The following is a 12,440-nucleotide window of genomic DNA, read 5'->3' as shown; positions in this document are numbered from 1 at the left end:
CAGTATAGTAATACAAGAAAGATGCTGTTCATGGATAAGGCTGGGGTGTGGGCGAGGGGATCCTGGAGGCAAAGGAAAGGTGCAGTGCAGGGGAGATGACAGGGAAGAGACGTAAAATGGGGGGCTGAGAAGTGCTAATTGGGGAAGGGGAGATAGTGGAAGAGAAAAGCAGTGTGGGAAGATTCTGAAGGTACACTAGAGAAGTAATATTGAGATATGATAAAGGTAGAGAGTAGCATTGCAAGGGGATCTTGAGGTGGACAATAGGGGCTTTACAAAAAAAGGAAGTGGGGGAGTGGAGGCAATCAAAAGCATCAGTACAGAGTCCAAAGAGCAGTACTGAAGGCTAATGGAGATGCAATAATGAAGATGTGGGTGCTGGAGGAAAAAAAATGGCTTTACAAAGATACGAGACACTAGATGTAGATGAAAGCAGAAGTACACAGTGGGTGAAAGCAGGTGAGAGGAGTAATACAGAGGAGAGCTGACAGACAAGGGACAATGGAAGTTGATGAGAAGAACAGAAGGGCTCTGGAGACAGGCAAAATGCACAGTACAGTGAGGGTGTGGAGAAAGAGAGACTTTAAAGAGAAGTGGGGCACTGAAACTAGAGGAGAAGAGCAGTATAGCGAGTAAGATCAGCACAGATTGGGTGGGGCATTGGACCAGCACTCCTTTGTTATCACTTTGGCTTTTCTTGTCAGGGTGATGCCATTTCTTCACTCTAAAGTGTAACTGCTAAAGTGGTAACTGTAGAGATTACAGTTGATTTGGTGACCACCACAGTTATGCCCACTGCTGTATTGTAGGCCCCTTGATGGCGAAAGCACAGAGGCAATTTGTAAATTTTTCCCCCTTTCATCTAGACCTGTAAATAAGGAAACAAACATACACATTTTATACATAAGCATTAACAATTAAAATAATTTATGACAGAATATTTACTAATCTGACCAAATGTAAGTGTGTCCTGTACTACCATACCAGTCCTCCAGGCACACAAACTTTGATGGCACAACAGCCATGAAAGCTTTCTAAAACAAACAATATACATACACTATGATGCAGTTACAGTACATAGTGATGTTTTAGATTTGTAACAATCCTCCCCTAAGCCAGGCTCCTAAAAAGAGGTAATAAAAGCTTGTATGGTTTATAATGTCCCTTGTGCCAGTGCACATTTGATTTGATTAGGTCTGTATATTTAGATTCTCACACAAGCCCAAGTGTGATACCTTTTATTTAAAGTGACCCTGTTGTCATTCTAAAATAAATAAATAAATGACAGGCAGCTTGTAATAGAAAAAGCTTTATATTAGAGGTGTACCAAAATTAAAAAAAAATTAACTTTTTTAAATTTTTTCAAATATATATATTTTTTTAACTTTTTTATATTTTATTTATTTTGTATACATTGATTTGTTTTTAATAAATATTTTTATTTTTTAACTTTATTGCTGGGGCTTCAGTGAAATATAAGGGGTCTAAACAAACCCCTGATATTTCCCTTTTAAAATAGAAAAAGAAATTGAGTACACAGAGTCCTCAATCTCTTTTTCTGCATCCCCTGTTATACATGAACAGGAATTCTCCATACTGAGTGTTCCTGTTCATTCATAACTTGTGGAGATAGTGTGAGTTACCATGTCCACAATCATGAATGAATAGGAAGTGATGTAGATCACTTCCTATTCATTCATACCTGATACACAGTAACTCATACTATGTCCAGTTATTTACAAGCAGTCAGCGATCACTGCCGGCTTGGGCTCCTGTGACAGTGCTCGGCTCTATCTCCGCCCCCACACCACTCTCCATCCTAATCGGTCAGAGGGGGCAGAGGGGGGCGGTGCGGAAGGAGAGCCCAGCCTCCTGTGACATGCTCACAGCACTCTCCTCCCCCGCTCGGCCTCCTCTGACAGTTTCTCTCTTCCCTGCTGGACCCTGCACTGTGTCAGAAAGGACACAGAGAAGTGCCCAGCATGGAGGAGAGAAACTAGGCATGCACTGCAATTTCGGCCGAAAGATGGTACTTTCGGCATTTTGCCAAAAATGCCATATTCGGCCAATATGTTTTGGCGTCTGAAATTTTGGTGCATCCCTACTTAATACCTACCTTTTCAGCAGACAATTTGTTAAATCTTTGCTCTCTTGAATAGCAAAGGGGACCCCTGCTATCTGACACGTCCTAGTGTGTCAGAACGCTTGGCACTATGGTTTCTTCTGCCAGCTGCTATGCCACTACAGAACATGGGATCAATTTAAGCTGTAAAGTGATACAAGATACATTTAGCTGCTTATAGACAGTAGATGCCAACTAACCATGCAAACAGGTTTAGATGGTGTCTAGGCCAAGTCTTGTAAGAGCAGAGCACTCTATTGACTTACAGGTTCAGCCTAGCATACTAGTAGTTTGCATAGCAATATTTACTTTGCAGCAATTGGTCTACTGATTCGGCAATAACATTGATGTTACTTATGTTACCAAATAGCTACATGTATTATTCTTTGGGGACTAAACTGACTTCCTTTTGGTGGTATTGTCCTCCAAAACTAATTCTATTTCTTATATATTCTGAAGGCAAAAATATAAAAAAAAACTTTTTTCCAATTTGAACATTTGAAATTTTAAAATTGTTTATAAAAAGTGCACACATTCAGCAATTTAAACAACACTAAATCTATGTTTGTGGTACAAATGAACTGCAACAAATATACTGTAACAGTAACATTATAATGTTATAATGAATAAAGCATATACCAGCTATTACAGTCCTCATTCACACAGGAGATGCTGTCAATGCTATTGCCGTACAGAGAAGAACAGACAGGTAGCACTCATTTTACCTCCCAGAACAAGCACAGAAGGTATAAGCAATTGCATACTATATAAAATTAATACAAATAACAGAGAGAATCAGAAAATAGGATTGTATCTTTATAATGCTGTTTCTTTCTCATCATTATTCAGGATTGAGTTAGACAAAAGCATGGGTACATTGTTTAGATATAATTTGGGACATGCAAGCTTCACACCAACCTGCTAACTACAACATCAGTTTGCTATGATGACCAAAATGCTCTCTATCTATTGCTATTGATTTTGCCCTTAAGTGTCTATTATCAGTTACAGAAATTTTGCAGCATGTTAGAGTAATCTGTAGCGAGAGATTTCCTATTCTCTCTTTAAAAAGAAAATCAACACCATTAACAGTCGGTTAGTGTTCCAAAAGCTTCATACTAAAAGCAATACATATTATCTCATTATTAATTAATGAGGCCACCTATGACATTTTTTGATCAATTCGGAGGTGCTGGGAGCAGGATGTGACCATCTGAGCACTGGTTATAATTTTCATAGTAGATATCCCCAGTTTTAAGGGATTCTGGGGTGAGAGGATTTGGAAGTAATCTGAAGCTGTGTGCTGACATCTGGAGGGGCCTGCTATCAACTGCTAATCATGCTAAATCATGCAGTTGTAGAGATTGGCACACAGTATGAATTATCTCCATATCCATAAAAATCTCTTCATATAAGGGGCACAGGCATATGTGAAAAAGGCAATGCAGGAGATTTGGTAGGCTAAAAATGAGTGCATGACTTGTCTAGATCTCTGCTGATGCAACACATAGGCAGTAATGGTTTAATTAACATATACTGTACAGAATATATACATGTAGGGTGAAGAAGGAATTGATTCAGGGTTTAATGACTGGCGTCTGAATATTTAGACCCTATACAATTCTCAAGGGAAAAAAAGGTTTAATTCTCATTTTTCATAGATTATTGCACTGCTTATTCACACTATGTTGTGATTATTATTATTATACAGGATATATATAGCGCCAACAGTTTGCGCAGCGCTTTACAATATAAGGAAGACATTACAATCACAATACAATTCAAGACAAGATGGTAAGGAGGGCCCTGCCCCTGAGGGCTTACAATCTAAAAGGGAGGGGCAAGTAATACATGAGGAGGTAGCTGTGTGGGGATAAATTGTTTGAGAAGGTGATGGTAGAGTGGTTAGGGTGAGGTGGGATAGGCTTCTCTGAAGAGATGAGTCTTAAGGCATCACCTAAAGGCAGTCAGAGTGAGAGATAGTCGGACAGGTTGGGGTAAAGAGTTCCAGAGGATGGGAGAGACTGTATAGAAGTCCTGGAGGCGAGCATGGGAGGAGTTGACGAGGGAACTGGAAAGCAGGAGGTCTTGGGAAGAGCGGAGGGGGCGGTTAGGATGATACTTTGAGACCGGGTTTGAGATCTAGCCGGTGGCAGAGTTGTGGATGACTTTTTAAGTGGTTGTTAATATTTTGAATTTTATCCTTTGGGCTATTGGAAGCCAGTGGAGGGATTGACAGAGGGGGGTTGCAGACACTGAGCGGTTGCTCAGGTGGATGAGTCTAGCAGCTGCATTCATGATAGACTGAAGGGGGGATAGCCTGTTTAGAGGTAGGCCAATGAGGAGGGAGTTGCAATAGTCAAGACGAGATATGACAAGTGAGTGGATGAGTAGTTTAGTGGTTTCATTGGTGAGGAAGGGGCGTATTTTGGAGATGTTACGAAGGTGAAGGCGGCAGGATTTGGATAGTGATTGGATGTGGGGAAGAAAGGTGAGGTCCGAGCCAAGGATGACACCTGTGACCTTGGCATGGGGGGAGGGGTGGATAGTTGTGTTAACAATCTCAAGGGAAAAGTTGGGGGAAGGTGCACGGGCGGGAGGAAATATCATGAGCTCAGTTTTTGAAAGCTTGAGTTTTAAGAAGTGTTGTGACATCCAGACAGATATGTCAGTTAGTAGATTAGTGACATGCAAGGACACTGAGGGGGTGAGTTGTAGAGTAGAAAGATAAATTTGAGTGTCATCGGCATAGAGATGGTATTGGAAGCCGATTATACAGTCGAGATGCATGGATTATGCAGTTGAGATGAAAAGGAATCTTTCCAGAGACTGATGATTTTTAATATTGGAATGGAGATCCTCCCTGTATGGCCAAATGTGTCAATGAGGATTAACTAAGGAAAAAAAGGGCATCCAAAGCTATCAGTCTGGTATCTACCATTTCCAGACTTTGAATAGCAGGTGCTAAGATGTGGAGAACAAGGATCATTTCTTGTCTTGAGAGCCATCTCCACCTTTCAAACAAACACAGACATCTACTTATCAGTAACAAAGTAGCATTGGTGGTACAAACAAATAACTAGCGTCATCAAAGACAAGACAGCCAGCAGTGGGAGCACACTGCATCACATAAACACTATTATTCTTATCTGATAAAACAACAAACAAAAACAATAAAAACAACCAAACAGGCAACCTGTCTTAAATAAACAATATGTCAAAGAATAGCTAAAAGCTTGCTATCATTTTTGGACTTACCTGGGACTATCCCTTTATAGCTGCTATAGATAACATGAGCTTGACATACTAATTTTTATAGGTTTATGGGTTTTTTCACTCAACATCTTAGAAATGTGAAGATGGAATGTAGAAGCCACATTTCTTTTTACACCTAGGCCTTTTAATCTGCCCATAAATCTAAGCAAATTATGTGCACATTATTTCTATGATTTTCTTTTTTGCAGAGATTACTTTTTTAACATACAAATTACATGCAATTATATATATATAATTTAGTTGTTTTTTGTTTTTTTTTGCAGTATAGTGAACTATTTTTAAACTGTTTACTCTTTTGTCATGTAATCTTTTTAGATTATGAATAGGAATATCCTTTTTTATCTGGACCATACTAATACTTTTTATTATTCACCTGTTTTGTTTTCTGTTTAAAATAGCCTGAAAAGTGCTAAAGCAAAGTAAAATCAAGATAACTTTATAAACCCTCAAAATCTGATTTATGATTAAAGCGCAGATTTTGGCATGATTAAAAAATTTGAATAAAATGATTATTTTTCAAAGTAACTACTTAACTCTCAATAACAATTTGATTGCAAGCCCCCAAGTATGTATTCTCAGTGAAATGTTTGTATTTTGCTATGCAGTGTTTTGTTTTTTTCACAGTAGTATGTAATTTGTAATTGTAAATTATGTAAAACACAAAACTGAGTTGTAATTATAAAAATCCATTAATGCATTAGCAGCAAAGTACTAAAGGAGGAAATATTCATGAATCAATGCACATTGCATTGAATGACAAGATGTCTGCACAAACACTGTATGCAGGAAACTAAACATTATGAAGGGTAAAGATGATATGTGATGCTTATCTCACTTTATATGGTAATTAAACAGCAAGAACTCCAGACCATAAACAGAAGGCAGTGCACTGTAGTAAGTAGCAGGAGTAGTAAATGTTTTACATTTCATAAGTGCATTTTTTGACACATATAAAATCATTGCTCAGCTTTAATATACATGTGGGTTATCTGTGAAATAATTTTTTTAGTGTTTGTGTTTTAGTGCATGCAATGTATCAAACATAAAACACACTTTCTGCTAAAATAAGAACACTTTGCCCTACTTATTTTGCAATACAGTCCTTTTTTAAACATCTATAAAATTTTACAGTGTTAAGTTTTAACTGCATTTTGTTCCTTTTTTGTACTGACATAATTTTGTTAAATGCTTTTTTTCACTGTTAGGACTTTACCTATCCTAAATCTGTTATGAAACATTAGTATTTTTTTAGAGAACTTGAAAAAAATATTCCATTCATTTGAAAGATAAACTCTCATAAATTTGAAATGGGTTTATAGGCTGCCAGCATTCCAAAAAAGGACTATCACTTCATCTCCAGCCAGTCAGTGAAAGCTGGGCGGAGCATATTCAAAAACCTAGCTACTGACAGGTGTATAAGAAGTGCTGAGGAAGGGCACAGGTGATACACCTGTTTCAGGGACAGTTGCAAGCACAGGTGCATCTGGCTCTCTAGCCTACCAGCTTTATATCATGAGTGCCTTTGATCCACAGACACATTCTCCACCTCGCTGTGGACCACAGTTTCCAAACATTGGGCAAGAACCTCCAGAGATAAATATCTACTGTGACAGCATGTTCCACCCTCAGACTATGCCTAGTCCTCAACGACCTTCAAATTTTGAGACTGGAGATTACAGCACTACTGCAAATCCCTACCTGTGGCTGAATGGGCCATCCATCACACCACCTCCCTACCTGCAAGGATCCAACACCAGCCATTTCATGCCTCAGTCATATGGGATGCAGAGGCAGCTTTTGCCTAACATGCATGGCTTAGGAGGATCTGAATTAGGCTGGCTTCAAATTCCATCCCAAGAAGAACTCATGAAATTGGTGAGACCACCTTATTCCTACTCAGCCCTAATTGCCATGGCAATACATGGTGCTCCAGATAGAAGACTGACACTCAGCCAAATCTACCAGTATGTTGCGGACAACTTTCCTTTCTACAACAAAAGCAAAGCTGGCTGGCAAAACTCTATCCGGCATAATTTATCCCTAAATGACTGCTTCAAAAAAGTTCCGAGGGATGAAGATGACCCAGGTAAGTGCCTTTTTTTTACCAATTTTATGACATTTAGTGACATCTCCTAATAATAATATATTTTCTTATTGTTGATATAAAACATCTTTCCTATAAGTAATTATATATCTGAAACTAAGTGCTGTAATATCATTCTTTAAACTGTAGATGCTTCAGTGTGCTTAAAAAAATTCAAAGCAGTTTAAACAGTAATAGGAACTATGAGGAAATGTCTATGCATCTTACTTGTAGATTGATGCTTTGTGTATTTCAAGAGTGAAAGAATAGCATGTTAGAGTCATTTTTTGTTTTCTTTGTTTTTCTAGTTGATCATTACCTATTGCTTTGTCTGAAACTGTATTTCATCTGCCCAGCCACACATATCATAATCAGTGAAATATTGCATGAATCCTGCTAAAAAAAAGTTCAGATGCTTGTAAAGTAGACATACACATATGATCTTTAAGCTTTTGTATCTGAGATGAAAAAAAATACTAAGCATTATATTTTCTGTTGCTAGGAAAAGGAAATTACTGGACTTTGGACCCAAATTGTGAAAAAATGTTTGACAATGGAAATTTCCGCAGAAAGAGAAAGAGAAAGTCTGATACCACTGGACAGCTAACCTCTGATAAAACAGAAGGGAGTTCACTGCCTGACAGCCCAAAAAATGGAGAACATCAAGACATGCTGGAGAGTTCCTCACCGGGAACTGATGACTCAACTGAAAAAAGACTATCTCCACCCGCCATAACACCATGCCTTAACAATTTTCTCTCTAGTATGACTGCTTATGTTAACAATGCCAGTTCTGTCAGTAGATCAGTACCACTTGGACTCAGTAATGAAACATCTGACAAAATGTCACAGAACACAGCTGGTTTCAGCACATACTCACCACTTTCAAACATACCAAGCCATGGAGGATCAGACTGGTCCTCTACTGTGTCGTCAAATCCCTTTGGTTACAGTAGTTCTTTACTAAATCAGTTCAATCCCCACTTTTACAACAGCATTACAAACAATACCCTTTTCTCCCGAGAAGGAACAGAGGTATAAGCATCAGAATAAGGTATAAAAACCTTACAGTATACTGTAATGAAGTATACCTTCATCAACAGATAAGAATCACTGTACCAGATAATCTGAATGTTTGTGTATGTGTACTGTATTTATGGATACACACAAGCTGATGGTCACACAAACATACACACAATGTATGTACTGCAGACAAGCATAGCATAAAAATCGTTTTCTGTAGTTAACTGTTCTTCAGTCACATTGAACTGCCCTCTAGTTACACACTGCCATTTACTGCTTTACATTCTGTAGTGCATACATTTTAGAGATGCTGTAGTTTCAAAGTAGGTATATTTATCTGAATATTACTGTGCAAGATGATGCAAATTCTCACTGTGTTGAAAGGCAAAGCTTTAGCTGAGAAACAGTTGTTATAAGGTCTTTTTCTACAGCCTAAACTTATAGATGTTTACTGTGGAATAATAAACCTGGGTAGGGGCAACTAATGTGGTGCAGAAGTGACTTTAATACTTTGTCTTTCTTTTTTAATATAAAATATTTTATATATTGCATCAGACATCACTGAGGGGAAAGGGTTATTTTGTAATAAAATGTTATCAAATTGATTAAGCTTGTGTATTTGTTTTTGTCAGTAGCATGTAGAACATCATAATCATCTCTTGTATGTTGCTACTATGACCAGACTGGACTGAAGTTAGAACTGTATTACACATGTTTACTATATAATTACATAATGTTGAGGTTTATTCAGTGCAACAGGGCAAAAAGCCTGTACTAACGGCAAACTTCAGTAACCTCTTCATCTTACCATAATCTACCTTGTAATGATCTTACTTCAGACTGATGAACTAATGGTCTGGGTTACTGCACTTTGCACCTAGCACTTTGCTTATTGCACTGTTTGTACAAAATCGACTATTTACAGGCTTTCTTTAATAAATTACACTTGGAACATAAAAATATTTATGCACATTAGTAGAACCATAGAGGAACAGCACGTGCAGTTGTAAAAATTTAGAGGAGAGGGGGACATTGCACCGACCAATTAAGTCCTTCAATCTGGTATATCAAGAGAAAACTAACCCATGGGGCCTGACCTCTGGAGGTCCCTAGGCTCCTTCAACTCTACACTAATCTCTAGGAATGCTGAATTTACTAAACATCATTTCGTATTATGGATCCACCTATCTCTTTGATCCAGTTGTTCCAGTGTTCCCAGTTAAAAGCCTGTGATCCTTCATCTCCTAGTAGCAACAGGACCTCAAATTTAAAGACTCATTTTAATAAAAAATATATAATATTTATGCACATGAATAGCATAAATAAGCTTCTTTGATGCAGTAAACTGCATTGGTGAAAAGAAAAATGTATTGATGTCATCATGCCGCATAAAGACATAATTTGCTATAGGACTGTGCTAGACTAGCCACACTCCCATTCTCATAGCATGATTATTAAAATATATCTGTGTTTGAACTGTCATAGAAATTTGAACTAAACATGGGTATATTTCAAAATGTTATATGTGGGGATAAAACTACATATAATTACATGAATTACATATAATATAATACATAGTGGTCAATGAAACACATTAAAACATCATACTAATGCATAAAAAGAAAAAGAAAATCTTGGACTTGAGACTTCCACTATAGCTAGTTATCTTTGTTGTCAGCAATCTGACAAGATGCTGGAGATTGTGCCCTGCATTATATTAAAATAAAGCAATTTAATTTCATGATGTAAAACTATCAATAGTCACTAGAAGACCATCAAACATGCAGGTATCCATACCAATCTGTGTATCCCTAACACAAGTATTCCCAGTAAGCAATTATTCATGTATAGAGCTTTGTAGCAAAACAGGGAGAAGGACAGGGACAACAGAGCACAGGTGCCTCTGGGCAACTTAGCAGAAAGAGAACTCTAATCCGGCCAATGAACATCAAGCAAAAGTGTCTGTGGGTGCCATACAGACATCAGATCTTGTTGAAAATGGCCAGAGAGGGAACTGTCATCTAATTTTAGATGTGTACCTGAAATAAGTGCCTATCTCCATGTATGGTTTATTTGTTTAGAAAACATAATGATAAATAATATAATATGATCAAATCAACTTAATTTACCAAAGGTCGTTCTTTAGTAGCATATGGTACACTGTCCTGTTGATGAATATTTGTAAGGTCACAGCCAGAATCCAGACTAACATCATCAGTTATCTAAATCTTCCATTAGCATGTCATCGTGACAACACGTTCTTTTCTTGCCCAGTAAAAAACGAAGGGATGCATTCTCTCCATGTTGACATAAAAACAAGAGTAAAGCAGGGAGACAGGCTCATTTATCATTACAACTACAGAACACAACTATTATTATATAAGCATACTGCAACTGGGTGAAAACACATTTTTCAGTGATTAGTAGATTCAAATTTGAAATGATTTAATAAGCAATAGTGTGAAACAATATTTTAAACCCATTGGATGATTCATTGCTATAGTAAATGTACATCTGAATTCAAATGTTTTGTTTGCATAGATGTTGGTACCAGCATAACAGCTAAACATAGTGGTATAGAGGTCATTCTGCATTTTCTGATCTGCTATGAACTGTTTCACTGCTAGAATAATTATTCATTGTATTTCCTTGAAACTCTGTGTAGGAGGAAGATTAATTTTGTAGAAATGTTTTATAAAAGTACACGGCTTGATATGTCTACTTTTAAATACATTTTTTAAGAAAATATGTTTTTGTACTGGGAACCTAAAATACCATCCTTTAAAACATTTACACATATACCAGGTCCCTCTGTGATGTAGGCAATGATCTAACTATGAACGTAAAAAGAGAAGCAACCCATAGGAACCACTCAGAAATACATTTTAATTGGTGGCTGGCTGAAGCTATTATATATTTGGCTACTATGTATTACCGCTTAAAAAGCTTACATTACTAAGATAAGAAACCATGAGCTTTTCTTATGAATGACACTTCCGAGTAAAGAAAAACCCTAATTAGACTTTTTTTCATTATGCAAATGTTAAAGATGCTTACAACTATGGATGGGCTTCAAGGTCGAGCCAACCATGAGTTTGACCAAAACCCAAGTCATTTGCAGTTCAGGAAAAAGGCAAACAAAAGCAACCATTAGCCGCTATAGCAACCAATTTCCAATAATGCACTTACTGACCTCTGAGCTGTGGTAAATTAGAAGGGCCAATCAAGGGGGTTTTATTATGTGCCAGCCCCCCTATAAAAATCATGGTTCCCAGCAGCCTTTTTTCAGTGTGTTAGAGACTTGGAGTAGATGGGGATAGCTGACAGAGTGTTTGCAGGGAGAAACAGAGGCTATACTACTATACAGTGCTATATTTACAATCAATCATATACTCAGTCAGTGGTAGTTGGAGAGTCGTGGAATAGAGAACACACAGAGGGGAATTTATCAAAACTGGAGCAGACAAAATCTGGAGCAGCTGTGCATGGCAACCAATTATCATCCCTCTTTAATTTTCAAACCTCAACTGAACTAACTGAAAAGAGAAGCTGATTGGCTGCCCTGGGCAACTGCTCCAGATTTTGTCTGCTCCAGTTTTGATAAATTCCCCCCATAGTGTTTGCAGAGATAGATAGTTGCTGCTGTACTACACAGTGCTGAACAGTGCTACACCCAGTGCTGTATTGTACTACATGAAAGTGAATTGCATTGTGGTGTACTACGTACAGGCCCGGATTACCTACAAGGCCACCGAGGCCCGGCCTCGGGGCGGCAGATCGCAGAGGGGCGGCAGCGGTGACCTTGTGGGGAAGTTGCGGGCGCCAGTGTAAGGAGTTCGCCGGCCGGCGGCCGGACACACTACGGTCCGCCGCCGTCCAATCACGACGGGGCGGCCCGAGGCTCCACCCACCGGCTCCGTAGTGTGCAGCCGCCGG

At 38.2% G+C, this 12,440-nt stretch overlaps 1 protein-coding gene across 2 annotated transcripts; it reads left to right on the top strand.

Moving 5' to 3' along the window:
* The first annotated feature begins 6,858 nt into the window (after positions 1–6,858).
* FOXI1 (forkhead box I1) lies at positions 6,859–9,137 on the top strand. 2 transcript variants are annotated; one of them, XM_018558339.1, is made up of 2 exons: positions 6,859–7,484; positions 7,984–9,137. In XM_018558339.1, exons 1-2 carry the CDS (start codon positions 6,911–6,913, stop codon positions 8,520–8,522), a joined length of 1,113 nt encoding a protein of 370 aa, XP_018413841.1. In that variant the 5' UTR covers positions 6,859–6,910; the 3' UTR covers positions 8,523–9,137. The 2 variants fall into 2 exon arrangements, with proteins under 2 accessions (XP_018413841.1, XP_018413842.1); XM_018558340.1 differs by having other exon boundaries at positions 6,859–7,488; positions 8,246–9,137.
* Positions 9,138–12,440: the final 3,303 nt, after the last annotated feature.

Source organism: Nanorana parkeri, unplaced genomic scaffold (assembly GCF_000935625.1).
Source record: "Nanorana parkeri isolate BGI_ZX_2015 unplaced genomic scaffold, ASM93562v1 scaffold332, whole genome shotgun sequence".
In the NCBI taxonomy this organism is placed as follows: domain Eukaryota; kingdom Metazoa; phylum Chordata; class Amphibia; order Anura; family Dicroglossidae; genus Nanorana; species Nanorana parkeri.
The sequence above is the reverse complement of the archived record's forward strand: the minus strand, read 5'-3'. Positions and strand labels throughout refer to the sequence as shown.

Coding starts and splice junctions, on each gene's coding strand:
- FOXI1 (XM_018558339.1), top strand. CDS start 6,911: ATGAGTGCCTTTGATCCACAGACACATTCTCCACCTCGCTGTGGACCA. Junction 7,485..7,983: donor GAGGGATGAAGATGACCCAG/GTAAGTGCCTTT, acceptor TTCTGTTGCTAG/GAAAAGGAAATTACTGGACT.